This window comes from Lygodium microphyllum, chromosome 1 (assembly GCF_053477565.2).
Source record: "Lygodium microphyllum isolate KBCC chromosome 1, Lygodium_microphyllum_v1.1.10, whole genome shotgun sequence".
Taxonomy (NCBI): domain Eukaryota; kingdom Viridiplantae; phylum Streptophyta; class Polypodiopsida; order Schizaeales; family Lygodiaceae; genus Lygodium; species Lygodium microphyllum.
Genome location: NC_141135.1, coordinates 174,889,867 through 174,915,908, shown reverse-complemented (window position 1 = coordinate 174,915,908; position 26,042 = coordinate 174,889,867). Strand labels below are relative to the sequence as shown.

Here is a 26,042-nt window from a genome sequence, read left to right as displayed (position 1 = left end):
GCCACTATTTTCTTCCAATTCTAGCAACTCATAGTTAGTAGATTCCCGCCTTTTGAATAATTTGATTATTTTCCCTGCTACCGGAAGTTTTATGGCTGTCCCATTCAACTCATTTAATGCATAAGTAGCATTATCAAACACCTATCTTACCACATAGGGTCCAAACCATCTTTTGGAAACTTTACGCATGGCACTATGTTGGTTATCTAAATTGCTATCATAAACCAATACCAAATCCCCATCCTGTATGGTTCTTGGTCTCAGCCTATGTCTTTTGTCAGACCATTTCTTGTTCTGTATCCTTGTTGCCCTTAACTTTGCAGTTACTGCCTTTATGTCTTCTGACTTTCTTTCCAACTGTCTAATGCGTAAGGCCAACAACTCCTCTCGATTCAACTCCTCCTTCCAAGGTAACACACTCCATGTGACTTTCATCTCTTCTATCGGCATAATAGATTTTTGACCATACATAAACTCTGCAAGCATATATCCTATAACAGCACTATGAGTTGTTCTCTTGGCCCACAAAGCATAAGGGAGCAATTGTGGCCACTCTTTTACCTTCTCTCCACATGCTTTTGCCAATGCCTTCACAATAGGTGGATGACCTCTTTCACTTTTTCCATTTCCTTCAGGGTTATAGACTGAAGTTAAAGCAAGCTTTATTCCCAACCGTGCAAAGAAATCATGAGCTTCATCTGCATCCAACTCACCCCTACCTGCTGTAATTTTTCCCACACAGCCATATCGACAAAAGATCTCTTCTAAGAGAAAAGTACATATGTCATTTGTCGTCTTAGTACGTAGAGCTCTCTCTTCCACTTGATTAGTCAAGTCTTCATGAGCAAGCACAAGATACCTCATTTGCCAAAGACCTGTAGGCATTGTGACCAAACCCACCACCCACTTAAAATGAAGAGACAATGGATATGTGGGTTGCAATCCATCCCGATGTCTCACAGCTGAATACATTTGACATGTCGTACATGTTTCCACAAAGTGAGTAACATCCTTATACATACCCTGCCACCAATATCTTTCTTTGATTTTTGTAACAGTACCCCAAACACCTCTATGACGAGCCCACAAGCTTTCATGAAATTCTTGCATTACTTTTACTTGTGAAGCTCTGTCACCCAAAAATCGCAATGACATACCCTATTTCTTTTTAGCATGTTTCCATAAGTATCCATCTTTTAAGAAAAATCCATAGGCTTTCCTCTTGATCTTCTTAAACTCCTCATCTAACCATTCATCTCTCTTCATTAATATACTGAGATATTGACCAATTCTTAGCCACTCCTGCATATTTGTCTTCCAAAAACACTTCTACAAAAAATGCAAAACATCTAAAGTGTCTTCTCTTTGTTGTCCAAGCTTCTGTTAATGCTGTAGCAACACCTTGCATTACTAAATTCACTCTCGCAACATCATTTTCAGCCATAAAAAAGTCATCTTCTTCCTCCTCATCCATCATCCCATCTTCATTCTCATAACGTGCTCGAGATAACATGTCTGCCCCACTGGGTTATCTCTTCGTGCAATATGCTGAAATTCAAGGTTCAAAGATTTAATGTATGCAATCCACCGAGGCATAGCAATGTCCGGGGTAGCACAATTAGTAATCATACCCAATACCAGCAAACAATCAGTCTCAGTGATTACATGAGCACCCATAAAATAGTCGTTATCACATTTAAGGGTTGTCACAATTCCCCATAATTCTATTTTTACCTTTGGATATCTTCTCTGTCGTTCAATCAATACTTTTGCACCAAAGCGTATTGCATACCTTTCCCCTTCCTCATCATCTTGCCCAATTGCCCATCCAATCCCAATTGGGTTTGTATCAACAGTAATAATTATAGGCTTTCCATGTGAATAGTCAGCCTTTCTCAACGTAGGAGCAGATTTTAAGAGTTGCTTCAATTTCTTCGTTGCTTTCTGATGCTTCCTTTCCTAATGAAATTTCTGGCATTTCCTTAGAAGCTGATAAAGAACATCGGTTACATGTGCAAAGTGAGGAATCCATATCAAATAGAACACACATGCACCCATGAATATGCCCAACAATCAAAACCTCTTCAACTCCAAAGACAGAGACTTTTGTCTAGAAAGAGTTAAATGCACCTCTTCTAGACGTATCAAAATCCTCTCACAATCCAGAATATGATCAGCAACAAACTGTTTGTATCCATGAGCATCCATCTCTTCATTCTTTTCATCCACTGCACACCCTTTGATTGGAACATCATCCAAGAAGGGCATAGTCAATTGTGATATAAAATCCATGAGTACCCTATTCATAGCATTTGTCATGTGTGCCATTGAGTTTGTTGCACCCTGTGGGAGAGTACATATTCGTACTAACCCTAAAGGAGTCTTCATGGTTGTCATATCCCTACTTTCAATTGCAAGCTGAAAGAGATCATACCCCGAGTAAAGATTACCCAAAGAATAGATCACTCTGCCTACAAAAGCCTTTGCAAATTTATCAACCACAAGACATGCACCCCACATTTCTTATGGTCACTTTATTGACCGGTTGCATGTCTTGAATAAATCTCAAAGCCCCATTCTTTTTGGGCACAGTAAACCACAGATTTGAGTACAGGGCTGAAGAAGGCTCCAAGATCTTCATGCGAATCTTTTCATTTAGCAAATCCATCAGCTTTGGCAAGTAAGATTTAGGCACTGGAATAGGCCTCAAGTTCCATGGTACATGTGGCATAGTAAATATGACCATAGGAGAGACAACATTTGGATCTACACAACCTATTTCACTTGGTTGAAATGCAAATGCCTTCCCATATTTAGCCAACATCTGCATAAAACAGTTTCTCTCAGCAGGCAAAAGAAACCCTTCTACACCAATTTTCAATTCCTATAATGTTTCATATGTAAACTAATGACCTATATCTTTAGGATCCCGTAAGCTTGGCTGCCTTGACACTTTTTCATGCATACCCTCACTCTGTGGTGGAAGTGGCAAAGCAATTGGTTTCATCTTTTTGTCAGCTATCTTATACTTTGTCTCCACAAGTGCTTCAGCCCATTGTAATCCTTCCTGCTGAGCAAACAATGTTATAATATCATACATATCCAAAGAACATACTGACAACACTCTATTTTCAGCCTCATTTTCTACATGTATAGTTCTGAAATTTCAGCCATAGTGTCAGTAATATTCAGCTCATAAAAGATGCTTGAAATGCCATCATTTTCAACTAACAGTCCCAATGATCTCGGTTTCTTAATAGCCCGTTTCATAGATATGCGTTCAGCCCTACACATAGCTTCCATAGGCTTAAACCAACATGAACTATTTGTTGTAAACAGAGAATTACCAATAGTAAATGCATGCTTCATTTCATCAAGAGACGAGTACACCCTCTGAATAGCACTAGTGTAGCCCCGCATTGTAGCACTGCTTAATGACAATCCAGGTCTTTGAATTCCCTTGCATTTGGAACCAAAGGAGACTCTCGAAGCGTATCCCAATTTCTAGGATGATTAACACAAACAGTAAGAAATTTGACTGATTTCCTCCCATCTTTGCTTCTGACTCTTGCATAAGCAGAACCATCATCAAGTTCCTTTGTTTCAATACACACTCCTGTAATATAGGGCTATCCCAAAATCATTGTATATAAGGAATTATCTTGCACAAAGAAGTGTTTCTCTTCTTGTACATCACCAATTGTCACTTTTACATTAGGACATGTACCACAATATTAATAAGTTTGGGAATCTCCCAATTCCCATTTTTTGAATACTAAAAAGGTGGCACCTGGATAACATGCATATAACTTTCTCAAAACCATATGATGTGACCTATCATTGGAAAGCGCTTGAAAAATGGAATCTATTGAGCTATAGAGCGCTCAGTTTGGAGTTATACTGTTCAAGTTATGACAAATCCAAAGATTTGACCACGTGTCCCAAACTTATGGAAAATTCCCATATTTCCCAATATGGTGTTATGTAGCATAGAGCTCCCCTGAAGAATTATTTGCAGCCCTCATATGACAACCATGATTAGTGTCCATAGGCCATGCATCATTTTCATACAATCCCCGCTCAATGACATTTACCTCAAACCCATGGTCAAGTAAAGCAACACAAGGAGTTTCATGCTCCCCTATTTTCACTACCGTTTAAGTGGTAGCTCTAGCCCAATGATTTCTTGTGTAGTGACTTAGAGGAATAAATCCTAGAGTCTCTTCTCCATATTGTTGCATTTTCCTTACTCCACCATGCATATTGCTACAAGACAATGCATTTTCAGCAACTTTCTTCTCTTTTCCACATGCTGTCCACTGATTAATAACATCCTGCATAGATAATCCAATACTTACTTCATGCTCATATTCAACCCGAATACCCAACAAACCAGTTTCCTCTTCAAATTGCAGCAATGCACTAGTGGTATCACCAAGAAACTGACGCTTCCTTTTAATTATGTCAATGATTTCATCATGAAATTCTCGCTTGGCAATGCCAAGCACCTCTCCCAAGGTAAATTCCACCCGACTGTTTAAGATCCGTTCTTCAAGAACCTTCTTAAGATCTGTGACTGTCTCAATGTCAGATTGCAACTTATATCCTGGCTGCTTGCCCTTCTTTTTTCCCTCTTGTTAATTTATTATCTTGTTTTTTCTTCTGGCTGACCTCTTCTATAACATGCTCGGGAGGTGGCTGATTTGCAGCTTTAGGCTGATCCATATTTCTTTTTGTCATTCTTTTAGATGTTCCTGCAATATCTTCATCTCTTTTTCATTTTTCTTCCACAAGTACATCCGTGTTTTGTACCTTTTCTAAATATGCATACACTGAATATGCATCTACCGGTGATTCCCAACCAGTTATGCCATGAATGTCTTGCCATGCATGAGACGTTTCACTATGAGTGACCTTTCTCTTTTCAGCTGCATGTAAAGCATGTATCCATATTTAAGCCTTTGGACCAACCATCACTTGGCCCTGCATTCTATCCAACTATAGACCAAAAGTAGAAGCATGTACCATCGCATAAGTATTTCGACAACCAAGTCTTCCAACAACTTCTGCATACCTCCCTTTCCAAAATTCAAAGCAAGAGGCAATCTTGTTTCTTGTGCATGGATCTTGCCATATTTCCAAAAGATAATTTGTCGTGCCAAGGCCTCTTGATAGGCAGCATAATCCTTTCTCTCATACTACAGACTGCCACACCACATACATCTTTTTCCAGGCTTAGGGGCTGCTACCCTTCCCCTTTTCTCTTGTCCTTTTTCGTCCAATTTTGCAACCTTCAATTGAAGATCCCGTATGCCTTTGACTAATTCATCTAAGACATCTTCCCTAACAGAGGGAACAAATAACAGGTACAGCCATAGGGTTAGCCACAAAAGTAGGTGGCTTGCTGGATACATTGGGCAAGCTAGAGACATGCAATCTTTCTCTTCTTCTATGCTTCTTCACAAGTGCAGTAACAACTTCCTTGACATGTCTTCATTCTGTTTTCAAACCTGTCTCTATAGTTTGATCCTCCAACAAATCTTCAAGCTTCTCTTGAAGCTCAGGATCAGTTGCCTATAGAAACAATTCAATTTTCTGACTTGCAAGAGCTTGCTGTTCTGCAAGATCCAACTACTCAAATCGACTTTCAAATTCTCTTAACAATTCCATAGCCACAAGATCCTTATTGGGTTGTAAAACCCACACTTGAAAAGTCTTGTGCGTAATCAAACTAGTATCCTCAATATAAAATTCTTCCCTGAGTGCCTTCTTGAAGGCTACCCAGTCAGCATCCTGCAAGTATAATTCAGTAATTCATACTTTCAGTTCATGAATAGTAACACGTACAAATACTGGCTCAATGTAGATTAAGCCACTCCAAAGAATTCCATTTTTTGAGCATAGGTATGTACATATGCAGATACATTCTTGCCATTGAATAACTTCACCTCACGCTCAAGTGCTTGCAAAGCATTCATCACAACACTTTCTGTTTGAGCTGAAGCTTGCATCACCTATTGTTGTTGTTGTACTTGCATAAGCATATTCATATTTTGCACCACTGTTACAAAAAATCACTGGAGATTGTATTCGAAGGTTCTCCCATATTATATTTCCTTCTTCTGTGCAACATTTCATGTCGGGTTCACCAATGTCGGAGGGGTTTTTGTTGAAAGGTCAAATCCATCGAGAATCAGAACTAGGAGGAAGTAGAGATAGGAGATGGAAGAGAAGATAGAGAATATCCAAGTGATAAACACTACAAAAAAAAATCACAATGAATTGAAACAATATGTATTGAAAGAACTTGGAATCTTTGCACTACTCAAAAGCAATCTCCAGGCATTAGTTCTCCTGGAGCTCCTTCGTAGACCAAAAACATGGATCAGAAAAATCAGCTCTTTCTCTGATGCTCAGAACCCAAATCTGATGGCTCCATTGGCTCCGAAGGGGGGGTAAAACTCCAAGACACCTGGTCACAGATCTCCCAGATCACTCCTTCTTCTTTCAGTTCAATCTGTAGTTTTCAGCTTGTTTACAGCGATCGCGACACGTGCGGTTTTGTCAATCTGTCTTTTTTGTGAAAATCCCCTCATTGGTTGAAAAAGCAACTAGCTTTTTGCATGCCATCCTAATCTAGAAGCTTTTTCTAACTTTTTTGGATTTTTACAATAAATAATATAAAAAATAGACTAAAATTATCCAAAAATCTAGTATTTTCGGATAATCCATGCAACTCACACTAGTACTAATGGCTCAGATCACATTGACTCTCTAGATCAATAGAGAAGTCAGATGATGATGCATTCCATACTTTTTCACACTGTGTCCTCATAACATCACGACAACCTAATGACTCCATCATTGTGGACATCTGCTGGGTTCAATATAAGTCTACTCTCGTATGCCCGGTTTGTAATAAAGTTTGAGTTACTTTTTGTATCTGACACTGCCATTGCACTACTTTTCGAACTCTGATTGTAACAGTATTCACTAGTGATGGAAGTGCTCCTCCTATGCCTTATAGTGTTACTATACCCAAGCAAGGCAAGTACAGAGATATTGTCATGGAAAATGGAAAGGCTTGCAATTTGCATGATGATGAATGGCTCATGTTAAAGGAGCTCTACGATCATCACCAATTCCGCATTCTGGAGGACATCGATGCTCACTTTGAGAGACCTCGTCGATGTCTAACGACAGAAAACAAAGGCTCTTGTTACAACCACGATATCTTGGAGAAAGTTGGATATTTTGTTAATGGCCCAAAGTTCAAAGAATTGTACTGATCGTGGGATTGATGTTGTGCAGCTGAGTGCTAGCACTCTAGATCTTCTTGAGGAGCACTTCTTGTGATTGATACAAATTTTCAGATGCAAAGAATGTCTCTTCTCAATAATTACAGAGAGAAATAGATGCTCTTATTAAGAGACCCAAAAGATGCTTGGAAGTTGGTGCCAATAAGATCATATTTGAAGTCCATGGAAAATAAAAACAAAGATTTTTTATGTACGGATTTGAAAGGGAAGATGATTCAAGAATCGTAGGGTGATGGTGATGATGAATGAATTGAATGGTGACTAGGATGACACATATGCAAAAGGATTGTAAACGATGAAGAAAGGCATAGTTAACATCAAACAGATGTCGTTGATTACGTCCAACTCATTCTACATAGACAGTGGGAGCAGAGGTCCACTTTAACACGGCGACAAAAGCATGTGATGAGAATAGCACGTAACAAGAAGAGTAATAGCTTAAAAGCTATTATGATAAAAAAATCTTCATTGGCAATTAACATTGCCAATGATGCTTTCTTGAAATTTTTGAGGTGGCAGGAAAATATTAAAAGGTAACTAACTAGCATTAGTAACTACTAGGAAGAATGGTATATTAAAGTCAGGGAGTTGCAATACAGGAGCATGTGTTAATACACTGTGTAGGAGGAGGGACAAAGAAGACTACAACGATGACGAAGTGAGGAAGGGATCGAAAACAATTGATAAGCAAGCGGAGGACATGCAAAGGAGAGGAACGAGTTGACACTCCACGTTGATTAAGTTGTGGTGATGAAGAGCTGGACAAAGCCTACTGAGGTGGACGATAGAAGGAAGGAACAAAGCTGAAGCAACAGAAGATGAAGACAAAGCTGAAGAGAGGAGTGAGCACGTTACAAAGAAGAAGCTACAGTTGTGATGACTAAATGGCTGGTTCAGACGGTGACAGATGAAGATGAGGACTGTAGCTCCACTTCCAAGTACCCCGATAATTAGTGCTTGTTGCATGAAGAGATAGTGTTGATTGTGTTTTCGCTGAGTGCTACCTACGCCCCTACCTCAACCCTCCTATGCTAAAAAAGAGTAGCCAAGTGTGTTGTTGAGATTAAAGCTCTCGAGAGAGTGTGTCAAAAGAGACACCCGAAAAGAGGTTATTTCTAGACATATCACACTCTATAAGCGGGATATCCTCATCAACTCTCCCTGTGAACGCTACCTAAAGCTCTATGCATGCAACCACGGACATCTAAAATGCACTCTATACAATGCACCAATGTGCCAAACCACCACCATCTCTAGCACATCAATCTATAGCAATGTGGAAAACCGGTTTTTCTCTCCAATGGATAGCAACGCAAACGAGAGGACCTGCTTGAAGGCCACACAATCGAGAGGGGGAGATAGAGACACATTATATTCTGAGTTGCGATAGCCAAGCTTGTCTTGTCTCAAGTACTTGTATTTTGATGACTTCCTATTAGAGGAAATGCATTGATGGGTAGAGGTCTGCTTCACTAAAGAACCGACTGCTTGAGAAAAGACATTGAGAAAATTTTGTGCTCTAAATTTCATTGAAGCCTCAAAGAGCATTGCCACAAATACCTCAATTCAAGAAGAATTCCTTGAGAACTATTGAAGAATCTAAGCATCACAAATGTGTTTCAAGAAAAACTCTCACCACATATGAGCCAATAAAAGATCCAATTTGTATTATCCCCTCTTATGTGGTCTTCTTAGAGATGTTTCACCTCAACGGAAAAACTATTTATGGGTTACAAGGAGGGCTTTTCTTCTAACCAATAGAGGATTATTTTCATCAAACAATCATTTTCATTGGTTTCTTAGACCTCTCATGATGTTTTGAAGAAGGATTATGAAGCTCCTTTTCACTAGTGGTATTATCAACTCTGGTGTAAATAAGTTGTTCCTAGCTCATGAGCTTACTGCGTCTAAACTTCCTCTTCTCTATGAATTTTCCTTGATTTAATAACTCATGATAATCTTTACTCCTATCTCTAAGCATCCCTACGACAAGTGATATTCATGAACACCTTGCGTATTATTCCCGTGTGACACTTGGTGAACTCGACGTGAAAGCATTCCTTCTGATCATTGAGATGGGAGACTCTTCGAATAATCCACCCACTTCATCATCGAGTGCTTCTTCCTTTTCGACCGATGAGATGAATACTTTATTACAAACTTTTTCTTCATCCATTATGATAGAGAATCAAAAAATGTAGTTATTTATGCAGTAGCAACAACAATTATAGTTACATCAGCAGCAGTTGGATCAACAACTAATGCTGCATCAAGAACAAGGGTATACGCATGGTGCAACCAAGGCGATCAAGGCGGTGGTAAGTGAGCACAAATTATTTGATGGCTGGAATGTTTCAACCTATCTTAAAGCCTTGGAAAGCTAGATGCGCTTCTTTGGAGTTCCTACCAACTAGAGCAACTATTTCCTACAGCTTGTCAAGCCTGCTTTACGGGTTAGAGTGATTGATTTATGTATGCAAGACTCAAACTACAATGTTTTGAAGAAAGCGCTTAAAGATGAATATTTTTTGAAAGATTATGGTAATGCTACGTGGAAGACATTCAGAGAGTGGGTCTATCATCCCAACAAAGGTCTTGTTGCTTTTGAGTTTTGTGGGAGTTTGAAGAGCGATACAACCAATTGGATGCACTTAAGCAAATAACCCTAAACTCAAAGAAAGTGAAGTTATTCTTACAAGCCGTTGATCTTGCACTTTAGCATGAGTTGGGAGAGCTTCTTGAAGACCGTACACTGCAAGACATAGGCCTTATACAGACGTTAAAAGTGACGAAAATGCAAATAACAAAATTTGCCCCCGTCATTGCAAAAAGTGTCGTTATTGGTGATATCATAAAACAGTCAATATTAGCGTTAGTATTAGCATCACTATTTGCGCATATTTTGCGACGCTGATACCAACGCAAATAGTGACACTGATAACGACGCTCTGCGATGCTAATAACGATGCGTATAGGTAAATTTGGGATGCTAATAGTGACGGTAATAGGGAAAAAAATTTTGGGACAGGGCAGCAAGCTGCCCTGCCACATATAGCAATGTGTGCTTTATTTGGGCCATACAAAATAGTTTCTGCACTGTGTACAATGCTCGTGTAAACAAAAATAAAGTGTATTGAAATCATAACACTAATACATGAAACAAATACATGATCACATAATGAAAGCGACTGATACAATCATGACAAGATATCACTACTACATAGAAAATGTCTACACAGATCAGGTGACCAAAAAAGAAGGGTGTGTGAACTATAGGAATCCAAGGGCGAGCTACATATCCTCGCCATCCGAAAGCTCGTCGCACCGCAAAGGAGTATCGAACGGACTCTGCAAAAAAAAAACACATCAGTCCACCATACAATAATGTATTCTAATTAAACATGGTAACTACGGACAAGAAAGATGAGTGACTTATAGGGCACCACATCTATACAATTGGTCGATCAATGCAGTGAGACCGTGCTTCTCTGCATATCGAGTCTCAAGGCCGATCGGATCGCGATTTGTAATGGAGTGCTGCAAATAAAACAAAATACTAACTATTAGAAATATGATTTTCAGTACAAAGGATATTGCAAAAAAATAAGCAAGTAAAACAAAAGAAAAACAAAGTCCTCTAGATATGTCCTATGGCCGCCACTCTCGAGATGATGGACCACTCCGGCCTCTAGTCTTGCCCTCACCGCCTCGCACTGCTGACTCCAATATCCTAGAGAATCTGTAGCCTTCTCCCTCAGTCGGTGATAGTCGTGCACATCTAGCCACTCGGGCTTTGCAGCCCCACTCTTGAGTGCCTTGCATGCATCCGATGGTCTGTGTGATATATGCATGCATGCAGTCCATCATCTAGCCCTAGAAAATCTATCTGCTATAGCTGGAACCAGAAACTCCTCATGCAAAGATGCTACTATGTAGTCCTTGCTTTCCTCTAGTATGTTTTTCCAATGATCTAAGACGTTGTACCGAAAAACTTGTTGGCACAACTCTCTTATGCAAGCCATCACCCTCCTCCCCTCATCATTCATGATGATGGCTCCTGATCCTATCATCAACAAGATAGGCATATCCCCCTGGGCTATGCTTAAGATGGGTCCTGTCCCATCTGCATCCATGCTCTTGGGCATATCCAGGAGACCCCTATATATCCGGTGTACCGACTAAGGTAGTATCTATCGGGGTAGCACCCATAGGGGAGCCACCTGCAGATGGCTAAGAAAAAGCCGTAGTAACTGGAGTAGACGTCCTCACAAGTATGACAAATCCTGGAGGTGGCGCAACTCCAGCAAAACGACGAGACAGAGATACCGCGTTCGTGCCTCCACAGCATCCACATGAGCCACACTCCCTGGAACCGCCACGAGAGCGAGGAGTTGCACCTGTATCCCATGCCAACCGCAGGCTCACTGCCTCCGTATCTCTATAGCGTCTCCCTGACCTTGAAGCACTCTCTCTCTCTGGCCCAAGTCTCGAGCGTCGACCTCGTCTGCTCGAAAGCTGAAGCATCTGATTGTGCCAAAGTAGATCTAGTAGAGCGGCCTAGACAGCTCCTCGTCTGCCATATCTCTGAATCTCGCCATCTGATCTGGAGACATGCGTATGAAGATATCTTGCAACTCCTCATCGCTCATTCCTCGACTCATCCTGAGGATCTAAGTATCCAAAAAGATCACCTACACAAATAAAAAATGATGTTAGTATAATCAATTTAAATCATACAAAGCACAGTAATATAGATCTTTAAAAAATGATCTCACTTAAAATGCATATCTTATGTACCCTCATAAGCGATTAGTCGAAAAATTGAGTAAGTGGATGCTCCAAATATGAAGTATCCTATGGTTCCATGTCAATCTCCTAACACAACTCCGTATACACTAGAAGCTTGATAGACATGTCACCACGAAAGGATGAGTCCACCTCGTTCTCAAAGAATTCTTGGACTCCTGTATTTCCATCATTATTAGCTGATGCTGACTTCTCTACATGATCCAAGCTTTCGGTGGCCTCACACCCCTTGCAATATCGACCCTTCTATTTGCATATCGTCCTCATCTATGCTCGGAACATCGCTTTGATCATATACTCTCGCACTTCGGGGAGCTCAAGGTATAACATACCACCATCGAGGTTGTCAGGGGTTTGGATAGAAGATTATATATTCACAAACACGTACAAGAGAGATTAAACTATTGTGTCGCGCAAATCCGTCTTTTTTTTTGCAGAATCTATTTCGAGGAATCCGGATGGACCTTGTCAAACTGTTGTTCCAGCTCCTTCAAGTACCACTTTGAACCACTACACATCAAATAGTATCATGGAAAAGCTACGATAATCCACCGTAACAATACTTTGCAAGTTTCCAAAATACTCTATCTCATCTATAACCACATTTGGATCCGTTGCTCGCCGTCGGCTCTCCTACTCAAACCTTGCAATGATACCACAGTCCATTGTGGAGCGCATTTTGTCAATACGCTCCACACGAAAATGTCGTCCGCGTTGTCATGCTGCTGCGCATCCGAGCCGTAAACACCTCCATTTTTGTTGTGCATTTGTGTTATCTTTTTGCGTGTGATTTATTGTGTGTGATTGATGCATTAAGATAATCCGTCCTTTCAGTATACACACCCAATGTACATACTCCACTTGTGTGTTTGTGTTTGTGTGTGTTTCAATTTGTATGCATATTGTATGTGTGACAGAAAAATATGAAAAACTGATGCCAAAGGACATTATCAAGCTGATACTTTCAATGATGATCTCCAAGAAAAGTGCAGGAAATCGTGGAATCAAAGGAGATGGAGTAGAAGCTAACATTAATAAAGATTGATTCTTCCCTCCTGAATATGCCAGAATTCGCCATGCCAATGAAGTCAAGATTGCAAAGAAAGGAGGGGATACTGAGAATGCGGACATGAGGCGGATGGGGGAGATGAACCAGAGAGCTTTGTGACATCGAAGGTCATTGAAGCATTGAATCAGATCGTGCTATGGTGCTATTTTTTTTATGCTTGTGGTTCATGTCATCCATGGCTGAACTTATGGACCTTGCTTCGATTAGATCACAACAGAGATCCTTTGCTACATCTGATTTCAAAGGTTGGTTATAAATTGGTGCATTTGATACCATGGATTCATGGGAGAAACCATTGAGGTAGTAAAAGATAAGGCTTTCTGTTTTGAAAGTTGGAGGGAAAGATAAAAAGCTTTGTACTTTCAGAATAGCTTTACGAATGCTATGTTGAGATTGGGGGGGAAAAAGCTAAGAAAAGGGGGCTTTTTGAAAGGCTATGAATGGCGAGCTGCACTCGGATTGGAGCAAGCAGACATCGTTAGCAGCTTGAAGAATTGTATGGAGTCTGGCCATGACATTCTGGACAGTAGACGCCGCTGGCAGAGTTAGTGATTCATTGCTCAGGGACTTGCCATGAAATTGAGCAAAGCAGACATTGTTGGAACCTTGAAGAACTGTACAAACTCCAGAACATTGTACCAGGGTCGCTTAGTACATCGAAACGCTATCAAAAGTGGCTTTGAATCGGACCTTCTTGTTGGAAATGTTCTTATTGATAGGTATGCTAAGTGTGGAAGCTTGGAAGATTCACGCAGTGTTTTCGATCGGCTTCTGAACTGTGATGTAGTGTCATGGGGTGTAATCATTTTAGCATATTCCAGAAATGATCAGCACCTTACTGCAGGGTGCCCGTGCTGTTGTCATCGTCCTTACTGAATTGTTGCTGATCTGTTGCTTTTCTTTGCTTCTTCTGACGAAAGATTTTCTTAGTTCTGCTTCATCATTATTGAACCTCAGCTGATCGCCATCTAATTCGGCTGAAAGGCATATACATTTCTCAAGGAAATCATTCGACAGAAGGTAGATATGTTAGGCTTGCAGGTCTATGAAGTGGTTGTTCTTGTGGTTCAGATTTTGAAATTGTTTCTATCTTCGTTCCACATAATCAGACAAAAAGGGACATCTGTAGGTTGTGAACGAGCCTCATTGGCCATTCAGCTCTCATGCTCTTTGCTTGTGGCTTATATTCTGTCCTTGTAGTTATCTTCATCTTCAAGACAGCACTTCAACTACTTTTACTGGTATAAATACTATTGTGTGGTAATCGATGAGCAACTTGGGAACTACAGAAGTGAGTCATGCAATCAAGGCAAGCTTTTGAAATAGATGTCGATTTTAACTAGCAGGCATGACGTCTTACCTGATCTATTCCAGCATCACTATTTTGTTGTTGCTTAGCCTTATCTAAGCTATGGAGGGAGTTTTGAAATCAAAGCAAAGAAGCTTAGAGGAAAGATAAGGCGACTGGGAAAAGCGCCATCATCATCGTCTGCACTGAAATATATAACCTTAACCCAGTTCCCTCTTCAGTTTCAATTCCATATGTTAGCCTTTACAAACGAGCTGTACTCTGCATAGATTCCTGATGTTCATCAGTTCAAATGTATCATTTTTGTGCCTTCAAAGTCCTCTCCAGCCTAAATCAACATGGTTGTTGTATTTGATGCCGTGGAGGCTGAAGGTGTTCTCTTCTCTGCTTTCCACTGATATTGTCTTCTCCTGTGGCAAACTCTTGCTGAAATTCAAATGCTGAGAACAGCCTTGAACTGGTGCTGAATGTTGGGTAGACTTATCGGTTGATTGCTCAAATGATTAGATCGAGAATTGATCATAGGGATTGCTGCCCAACAGAACTCTTTAAGACTCTTCAAGTCTATGTGCCAATGGCATAACTGTCTTCAAACACCTAAATGCAAAACAGATTATGAGATACTACAGATTTTTCTGAACATGGACCTCATGTAATTTACTTGACAAGGAATATAGTAAACTTTGGCATCAAAAATTCGATTTCTTCTTGTTAGCCTCTTTCCTTGTTGCAACTTGAACTTCGTGTTCAGCAGTCCTTACACGAAATCTACGACATTTCTGGTGAACCCGACGTGAAAGTGCTGCGTCAATTTTCAGCAAGATGGGAGACTCACAAGAAGAGATGACAGATGACAATGTCATGAAGAACCTATTTCAGTCATTTACAACCTATATGCAGCAGCAACCTCACACGAAACGTGATAGTGATGCCATGGATGCCTTGAAAGCTGTCCAACAGGAGATGAAACAGTTCAATGGCAAACAAGTGTTAACTTACCTACATTTATATGAAGAAAATATGAAGTTTTTTGGGGTTTCTCAAGATGTTTAGAGCCGCTACTTCTTGCGGATCGTGGTTCGCGCTCTTGAAGTCCGAATTTCAGAAATTCAAGGAACACATGCTGGTTGGGCAGAGTTTAAGAAGGCATTAAAAGATGAATATTTCTTAGAGGATACAGGTCTTATGAACCGCAGGAATTTCTTAGCATGGGTTTCTATGCCTAATAAGGGACTTTCAGTTACCGCCCTTCTGCGAGAATTTGAGAGCCGCTATGATCAGTTGGATGGAACTGAGCAGCAAGCTTTGGAGATGCAGAAAGTGGAATTATTTTTACAAGCCGCTGATGCTGATTTACAGGAAAAGTTGGATGATCTTTTGGAAGATCAAGCTACAGATTCAGGTTTAAAGACTGAGTGGAGACATGTCATTGATGTTGTGAATGCTCTTGTTAAGAAGCAGCGTAGGAGAGTACGCTTGCATCGTAATACAGGATCTGTTTTTGAAAAATCCTTGGAGACCTCTTCTTCTACCCCTGCTGCAAGTTCTATGCCTAAGCCTACTCCTCCTGTTGTAAATCCACCAGTTCCTACTGCTCCAGTGCCCTTATCTGTAGATGATGTTATTAAAGGCTTGGTAGATTTGACGATTGAAGCAGTCAAAGCTAAAGTTGGAAAGTTAAAGGAGCAACTTATGTCAGTACCTGCTGTAGCACCTGCTCCAGCGATTGCTTTTCCAGCTGGCCAAAGAAAAGGGAGACGATGTATTTGGTGCGATAGTACAGAGCACCAACACTGTAGAGATTGTGATGCCTTTCAGGAAGCGCGTAAGAAGAATGTAGTGTTCTGGGGACAAGATGGGACGAACTTTGGTAAAGGAGGCATGAAGAAGCTTGTTGATGATATGGCTACGCGATCAGCTTATGTGAGTGTTAGAGGAGATGCTTCAGCTTATGGAGTTCAGCTTGAGCAGAAATCAGATGGAGACTCTGCTTTATGGTCCTCTGCCTTGGAGATAGCGAGAAGAGGAAAAGTTCAGGCATCCACTATGACTTGTGTGGGCTCCAGCATCCGAGGAGAAACGGGATGGGATTCTCTTGTTGACAAGTATTCTATTTTTGCTTATATGGCGAAAACACAGGGTTTAGATGCCATGGTTGAGGAAAAGAGAAGAAGAGATGAGGAGGGTCTCAGCACCTCCAAAAAGACTAGAGAGGGTGACTTTGTTTTACCACCTGTTACAGCTCCACCTATGACGAGCTCTCCAGCTCAATCAGGTCCTGAACAACCTATGGGAGACAAGCAGATGAAAGAGAAGAGACAACCAAGAAAGGAGCTAGGATTCAAGCTCTTGTCAGACCTTGATATGCAGACGGATATGAGTAAGATTTTTCATGAAAGAATTTTGAATAGTGAAGTCACTTTTACTGTTGGAGAAGCTCTTGGGATTGCTAGAAGAGAAATAGAGGATCAGATACAAGATCTTTTGCGGAGGAACCGACATGCGATGGAAGGACCTGCTTTACAGGGATTATGAAATGGAGCTCTTGGGGAAGAGCATGATGATGCAGTGATGGTTGAGAATGCTTCTATCAATCCACAATTGGAGAAAATAGTTCAGCCTATGCAGTATGAAGATGATGATACCCCTATCCTCATTCCTCGCAGCCATTTTTCACGCAGTCATTGGGCTAGAGCAACCACTGAGACGGTGGTAAGGATTGGAGAGAAACAGATTCCTTTGGTCGCTTTAGTTGATCATGGTTCCGAGAGTAATCTTATTGCTCGAGGTGTTTATGAGAGTGGCAAGTGGCCTATGGATGCAGAGCATGGCTGGCGCATGAGAGCCGCCAATAATACTTCTGGTGATATGTATGCTGCTTGTCGGAGCATTAGAATTTCTATTGGTAATGTTGAAGAGGATTATCATTGCTTTGTTCAGGATTCTTGCTCTCATCTGATTATTCTTGGACAGCCTTTCATTACAGAAGCAAGAATGGAGACGAAAGTGATGGATGACGGCTCAGCCTATGCACGGATACACAGTAAGGATGGTATGCGAGCTGTTCAGTTTATGATTGTTGGGGTAAATCATCCGAGAAACAGGGACTCCTTGCGTGAGGCACCACTACCTGCGAAGGAGTTGGATTTTCATTAGGTACCGCTATCTTGCGAGACGCCAGTGGTACGGAGCGGAGAAAAGAGGAGATCTTGCCTCCTGGCAGCCAGTCTTTCTCCACTACTTTTGTTGGTTTTTCTTCAGATAGTTCAGTGAGTTATCAGAAAATTTCAGATTTGTCTAGAGCTGCCAGGTAGCACATTGGTCGTAAGGAGAAAGAGTTGAAGATTGCAGGTATTTTGCAAGCAGAAGAGCATGTAGATGGGTTGTATGAAGGGATGTCTTATGCGGATACATTGTCTGAGATGGGTACAATGCTGAAAAATGATGTATGTAAGGATTCAAAGATCATACCTGTGCAAACCTTGGATATGTTTCAGGAAATTTTTGATTTTATGCTGAAAACAAAGTTAGAGGCTCAGAAAACTCAGCAAACTGAATCTATGGCTGATCTTGATCAGCTTACAGAGTTGCAGAGGGCTGAAACCTTTCAGCCAGCAGAATTAAATGCTGGAAAAATTCAGCATATGGAGTATAAGGCTGCATCATGGCAGTCCATAGAGCAGAGGGCTGAAACCTTTCAGCCAACAGAGTTTAATGCTGAAAGATTTTAGCATACAGAGTTTCAGGCTGCACCCATGCAGTCCATAGAGTAGAGGGCTGAAACCTTTCAGCCAATAGAGTTTAATGCTGAAAAATTTCAGCATACAGAGTTTCAGGCTGCACCCATGCAGTCCATAGAGGAAAGGGCTGAGATCTTTCAGCCAACAGAGTTGAGAGTTATTGAAAATCTGCAAAAATTGCAGCAAAGAAAAGAGTGCCTGACTGATACTAAGGTTGACACGAAGTATAAAACAGTTGATAAGAAGGTTAAGCCGGTTGCAGGGCCGCTTCCTCTTGATAGTGATGAGCAGATAGAAAAAGCTATGAAACAACCTATGTTGAGAGATCCTGCAAATATTGGACATAAATTTACAGCTGAAAATCTTGCAGAATCGAAGATTGAAAATGATGATTTCTTGCTTCTAATGGAAAAAGAATGTTTTAGAGAGATGCTTGGATGTCATGGTAAGGCATTTGCTTTCTTTCCTCATGAAATTGGCTACATTAGTCCCGAATTGGTTGCGCCTATGGTCATCTTCACTGTCCCTCATGTGCCATGGAATATACGTCCTATACTTGTGCCTAAAGCACACTTGCCAAAGCTGATAGAGTTGCTGAATGAGAAGATTAAGATGGGGATTTTGGAACCCTCTTCTGCGCCCTATTCTAATAGGTGGTTTACTGTACCAAAGAAGAATGGTACCTTGAGATTTATTCAGGACATGTAGCCCGTGAACAAAGTGACAATCAAGAATGTGGGAACATGTCCAGTTGTGGATGAGTTTGTTGAGGCTTTTGCAGGATAAGCCATCTATTCTCTAGGTGACTTGTATTCAGGTTATGATCAGTTTCAGCTTGCCTTGGAAAGCAGGGATATTACTACTATGCAGACACCTATTGGTCTTGTGAGGATATGTACCTTGCCTCAAGGTGCCATTAACTCAGTTGCTCATATGATGAATGCTATGCATAGAGTTCTACGAGACTATATTCCGCAATATACCATGCCTTTCCTAGATGATGTGCCTATTAAGGGTTGTGCAGAAGAAGAAAAGAATGAGAGTCTTGATTTGCGAGGATATAGACAGTTTGTGGCTGAACACTTGGTTGCTTGTGAGCAAATATTGACACGATTAGAGGACGTGAATTTGGCTCTTTCAGGGCTGAAATTTGTCTTTGGTGTTAATGAAGTCATCATAGTTGGACATATGGTTGGTTATTATGGCAGGAAGCCTTCACGTGCAAAGGTGGATGCCATAAGCAGGATTGCAGAGTATTGCTCGACTACTTCAGAGGTTCGGAGATTTGTGGGAGCTTGTGTATTTTACATGATTTGGATTCCTCATTTTGCTCACATAGCAGATGTTCTCTATCAGCTGCTTCGGAAGGGGCAGAAATTTCATTGGGATAAGAAGCATTCGAAAGCCATGCCTAAACTCAAGAAGCTGTTGCAGTCAGCTCCTACTCTTTGCAAGGCGGATTATCAATGTGGACGGCCAATCATGTTGACAGTTGATACTAGCCCTATTGGCATAGGTTGGGCAGTGGGACAGGATGATGCTGATGGAAACAGATATGCAATCCGCTTTGGAGCTAAAGTTCTTAATGAGCGGCAGAGGAGATATCCGCAAATTAAAAAAGAGTTGTGGGGAGTAGTCACTGCACTGAAGTGTGATAAAGGGTATTTTATTGGTGATTCAGTTGTTGTGGAAACAGATTGCTTGCCTTTGCTTGGCATGATTACTAGCTGTTTGACTCCAGATATAGCGATGCTTCGGTGGATTGCCTATATCAAATCATTGAATCCAGAATTTCGACATATAGCAGGAAAAGATAATCCAGTTTGCCAACATGCTGTCTAGAGCGAGATATGAGGATGAGGAGTCAATGCTTGCAGAAGATGATGAGACAGAGTTTGCAGCTTCTGTCCTTGTTCATGATTGTCATGTATCTACTGTTGAAGCCTTTATTGAAGAACTCTATGTTGATGAGTGGCTGCAAATTGGACAGTATCTAAGTTCATTCACTCGAAGAGCTGATTGGACAGATGATGAATTCAAGAAAATCAGAAGAAAGGCTTATGGGTATTTCTTGAAAGATGGTTTTCTTTGGAAGCATCCAAGAAAGAGAGGCAGCTTACCCTTGAGAGTAGTTTGTGAGGTAGCGATGAAGATACAGATTATGCGAGAGTTTCATGAGAGTTCTTGGGCTGGTCATAGAGGTGTGTGGGCTACCTATGAGAAAATCAAAGAAAGATACTGGTGGAAAGGGATGTATAAAGATGTTTCCCACTTTGTGGAGACTTGCAGGGACTGTCAGCTTTACTCTTTAGTGCGGCATCGTGATGAGTTGCATCCGACCTATCCACTATGTATGCATTAAAAATGGGTGGTTGACTTGGTTACTTTGCCAGTGGGACTTTGGCAGATGAGATATCTTGTCTTGGCTAGGGAGGATCTTACAAACTATGTTGAAGGGAGATCTTTACGGACGAAGACCACCACTACAGTATGTAAATTCTTGTTGGAAGAAATATTTTGCAGGTATGGATGTATAGGAAAGATTACAGCTGATCGTGGAGAGCTAGATGCAGATGAAGCTAGAGAATTTTTCTCACGGCTTGGGATTAAGTTGGCTCTTACTTTTGCCTATAATCCAAAGGGAAATGGCAAGAGTGAAAGAGGACATCCGCCGATAGTTAAGGCATTGGCAAAAGCTTGCAGAGGTCGGATTGGAGATTGGTTGAGATTATTGCCTTTTGCATTGTGGACAGACCGCTCTACACATAGCGTGACTACTGGATATATGCCTGCAGAGTTGATGTATGGGCAAAAACCTGTCATGCCTACAGAAATCTGTGCTCTCACGTGGAGTGCTCTTCCATGACAAGAGAATTTATCAAGGGAGGAGCTACTAGCTCTTTGGATTCATCAACTGGAGAGAAGGACAGAAGATGTGCAGTTAGCAGTTGATCATTTGAAGGCAGCTCGACTTAGAAACAAGGACAGGTTTGATTTGAGGCATCGCTTGAGGCCTAGAGCCATAAAAGAAGGAGATTGGGTTCTAATCTACGACAGTAGTCTAGAGAATTAGCATAGTAGCATGAGAAAAATGGTTCAAAGATGGTTTGGACCGTATGAGGTGAAACAGGTTTTTGACAATGCTACCTATGAGTTGGCTGAATTAGATGGAACGGTATTGAGGGTGCCCATTGCTGGAAAACGAGTCAAGATTTTCAAGAGAAGAGAAGATGAAGAGTATTCAGTTGAAGCATTAGCAGAAGAAGCAGAGAATATGGATGATGAAGCTGATGGAGAAACAGGTCTACTAGAAACTAATAAAGACTAGACCTGTTTGTGGACTTGGATGATCCTGGATAGTTGGCTCATCCGGAGGATGTGCAAGTTTAGAGGGGGTTGGATGTCGTGCTGTTGCACATCCGAGCCGTAAACATCTCCATTTTTGTTGTGCATTTGTGTTATCTTTTCACGTGTGATTTATTGTGTGTGATTGATGCATTAAGATAATCTGTCCTTTCAGTATCCGCACCCAATGTACATACTCCACTTGTGTGTTTGTGTTTGTGTGTGTTTGATTTTGTATGCATGTTGTATGTGTGACAGAAAAATATGAAAAACTGATGCCAAAGGACATTATCAAGCTGATAATTTCAATGATGATCTCCAAGAAAAGTGCAGGAAATCGTGGAATCAAAGGAGTCAGAGTAGAAGCTAACATTAATAAAGATTGATTCTTCCCTCCTGAATATGCCAGAATTCGCCATGCCAATGAAGTCAAGATTGCAAAGAAAGGAGGGGATACTGAGAATGCGGACATGAGGCGGATGGGGGAGATGAACCAGAGAGCTTTGTGACATCGAAGGTCATTGAAGCATTGAATCAGATCGTGCTATGGTGCTATTTTTTTTATGCTTGTGGTTCATGTCATCCATGGCTGAACTTATGGACCTTGCTTTGATTGGATCACAACAGAAATCCTTTGCTACATCTGATTTCAAAGGTTGGTTATAAATTGGTGCATTTGATACCATGGGTGGGTTCATGGGAGAAACCATTGAGGTAGTAAAAGATAAGGCTTTCTATTTTGAAAGTTGGAGGGAAAGATAAAAATCTTTGTACTTTCAGAATAGCTTTACGAATGATATGTTGAGATTGGGGGGGGAAAAAGCTAAGAAAAGGGGGCTTTTTGAAAGGCTATGAAAGGCGGGCTGCGCCCGGATTGGAGCAGGCAGACATTGTTAGCAGCTTGAAGAATTGTATGGAGTCTGGCCATGACATTCTGGACAGTAGACGCCGCTGGCAGAGTTAGTGATTCATTGCTCAGGGACTTGCCATGAAATTGAGCAAAGCAGACATTGTTGGAATCTTGAAGAACTGTACAAACTCCAGAACATTGTACTAGGGTCGCTTAGTACATCGGAACGCTATCAAAAGTGGCTTTGAATCGGACCTTCTTGTTGGAAATGTTCTTATTGATAGGTATGCTAAGTGTGGAAGCTTGGAAGATTCACGCAGTGTTTTCAATCCGCTTCCAAACTATGATGCAGTGTCATGAGGTGTAATCATTTTAGCATATTCCAGATATGATCAGCACCTTACTGTGGGGTGCCCATGCTGTCATCATCGTCCTTACTGAATTGTTGCTGATCTGTTGCTTCACTTTGCTTCTTCTGACGAAAGATTTTCTCAGTTCTGCTTCATCATTATTGAACCTCAGCTGATCGCCATCTAATTCGGCTGAAAGGCATATACATTTCTCAAGGAAATCATTCGGCAGAAGGCAGATATGTTAGGCTTGCAGGTCTATGAAGTGGCTGTTCTTGTGGTTCAGATTTTGAAATTGTTTCTATCTTCGTTCCACATAATCAGACAAAAAGGGACATCTGTAAGTTGTGAATGAGCCTCACTGGCCATTCAGCTTTCATGCTCTCTGCTTGTGGCTTATGTTTTGTCCTTGTAGTTATCTTCATCTTCAAGACAACACTTCAACTACTTTGACTCGTATAAATACTATTGTTTGGTAATCGATGAGCAACTTGGGAACTACAAAAGTGAGTCATGCAATGAAGGCAAGCTTTTGAAACAGATGTCGATTTTAACCAGCAGGCATGACGTCTTACCTGATCTATTCCATCATCACTATTTTGTTGTTGCTTAGCCTTATCTAAGCTACGGAGGGAGTTCAGAAATCAAAGCAAAGAAGCCTAGAGGAAAGATAAGGCGACTGGGGAAAGCGCCATCATCATTGTCTGCACTGAAATATATAACCTTAACCCAGTTCCCTCTTCAGTTTCAATTCCATATGTTAGCCTTTACAAATGAGCTGTACTCCTGCACAGATTCCTGATGTTCATCAGTTCAAATGTATCATTTTTCTGCCTTCAGAGTCCCCTCCAGCCTAAATCAACATGGTTGTTGTATTTGATGCCGTGGAGGTTGAAGGTGTTCTCTTCTCTGCTGTCCACTGCTATTGTCTTCTCCTGTGGCAAACTCTTGCTGAAATTTGAATGCTAAGAACAGCCTTGAACTGGTGCTGAATGTTGGGTAGACTTATGGGTTGATTGCTCAAATGATTAGATCGAGAATTGATCACAGGGATTGCTGCCCAACAGAACTCTTTAAGACTCTTCAAGTCTATTGCCAATGGCATAACTGTCTTCAAACACCTGAATGCAAAACAGATTATGAGATACTACAGATATTTCTGAACATGGACATCATGTAATTTACTTGACAAGGAATATAGTGAACTTTGGCATCAAAAATTTGATTTCTTCTTGTTAGCCTCTTTCCTTGTTGCAACTTGAACTCCGTGTTCAGCAGTCCTTACACGAAATCTACGATAGCATGATCATGTTGCACTATATATTTTGTACTGTACATTGAAACACTCAAATTAGTTGTCGCATATAAAGTATATATACGATAAATCCTAAACACGTCATCACTCAAATTAGTTGTTGCCTCCATCTTGCCTACCTCCTTCAAATCCATTCTTGCCCCTATAGTGTCTGTCTTTCCTGGATAGAAGATTACATATTCACAAACACGTACAAGAGCGATTAAACTATTGTGTTGCGCAAATCTGTCCCTTTTTTTTCGAAATCTATTTCGAGGAATCCGGATGGACCTCGTCAAACTGTTGCTCCAGCTCCTTCAAGTACCACTTTGAACCACTACACATCGAATAGTATCATGGAGAAGCTACGATAATCCACCGTAATAATACTTTGCAAGTTTCCAAAATACTCTATCTCATCTATAACCGTGTTTGGATCCGTTGCTCATCGTCGGCTCTCCTACCCAAACCTTTCCATGATACCACAGTCCATTGTGGAGCACATTTTGTCAATATGCTCCACACGAAAATGTCGTCTGTGCGACCATGTTGCACTATATATTTTGTATTGTACATTAAAACACTCAAATGAGTTGTCACATATAAAATATATATACGACAAATCCTAAGCACCTCATCACTCAAATTAGTTATTGATTCCATCTTGCCTACCTCCTTCAAATCCATTCATGCCCCTATAGTGTCTCTCTTTCCTATGATATGGTCCCATAGCAAGCTGCCCACATTCTTGAAAATATGCATGGGATCCAACAAGTGGTTGACCTGTAAGTGGGTCTAATATGGCAACTCGTAGAAAACTGAGAACGGCCGCATTCTGTTTGGATGTGACTCCGCGTGGACCATTTTCAGCTCGTCCCGGCTTGCGACATTCATACATGTTGGAGGTCATCCAAGAAGACCTTCCCTAAGTTCATGACCCTCTAGCAAGAAAGCAACGTGTCCTTGATATACCATCTTCTTCATGGTTCGTGACCTTCAGGAGTCTAACTGTGGCCCGCACAATGGACATGCATGATAATCTGAGGTAACCAGACCTATTCCAACACCTCTATCCAGTGAATACAAACTTGAACGAGATAAAATATAGATATTACCAACGAGAACGGAAGCCTTTTTACCTGAGCACTCTCCAAATCCCAAAAAGTCATGCATCATCCACATGAGAATGACTCGAATATTGGCGGACCATCGACTATTGCGCTTGCTCATATCTTGCATGGTGACCCCCTTCTCCCATAAAATCTTAAGCTCATCGACTAACGAACGAAGATACATGTCCATATTTTGAATTTGACCAAAGAAAGAATTCCACCTTAGCAGTTTACTTGGTACAAGTGACCTCACGACCATTTGCTAATTCCACAAGCAAGGTAGGTGCTTCTATTGTGGCTATTCCCAATCTTCTTGTACAAGCTAGTGAGATAAAGGAATGTGTACTACCACAATCAATCAAGGTTTTGAAACCTTTACCTTGATAGTCCGATGGTGTCTGAATCACCAAAAATTGATGATTTGAACCTTTCTTGTGAAGAGCGGCATGGATTGTCGCCCTTTCAAACTCTACGTCCATGGTCAGATCTTCTTCTTCTCACATTTCGCTGTTGGCAACATAGGCGGTTCTTCCTCTGCCTCGGGTAGTGGCTCCCTGGCCATGGCCAGTTCCTTGGAAAGGTAATTGACGATGTCCTCCGCCAAGCTTGGGACATTGCCTTTTGAAATGACCCGGCTCATTGCAGTGGAAACAACGGAGATTTCGGCCATTGCTTTGGGTAGGGACAAAGTTGTTGACATTATTAGTCCTTGCTTTCTTTCTTTGTCCCCGGTTTTGGCCTTGAACTCTCTTCACTTGGGGCCTAAATGCTCCTCTATTCTGGTCATTATAAGACCGAGTTTTGTTACTTCTTGGCCTAGCCTGCACCTCTTGAATTATGGGTGCAAC

At 41.1% G+C, this 26,042-nt stretch overlaps 1 protein-coding gene across 1 annotated transcript in view; it reads left to right on the top strand.

Annotated features, from left to right (window-relative positions):
• Positions 1 to 14,155, top strand: part of LOC148041991 (uncharacterized) — a 51,477-nt gene extending 37,322 nt beyond the window's left edge. The window contains exon 7 of the mRNA XM_087700940.1: positions 14,006 to 14,155. Within this exon, the coding sequence (XP_087557066.1) occupies positions 14,006 to 14,155 (150 nt within the window). The remainder of the gene's footprint in view (positions 1 to 14,005) is intronic.
• Positions 14,156 to 26,042: the final 11,887 nt, after the last annotated feature.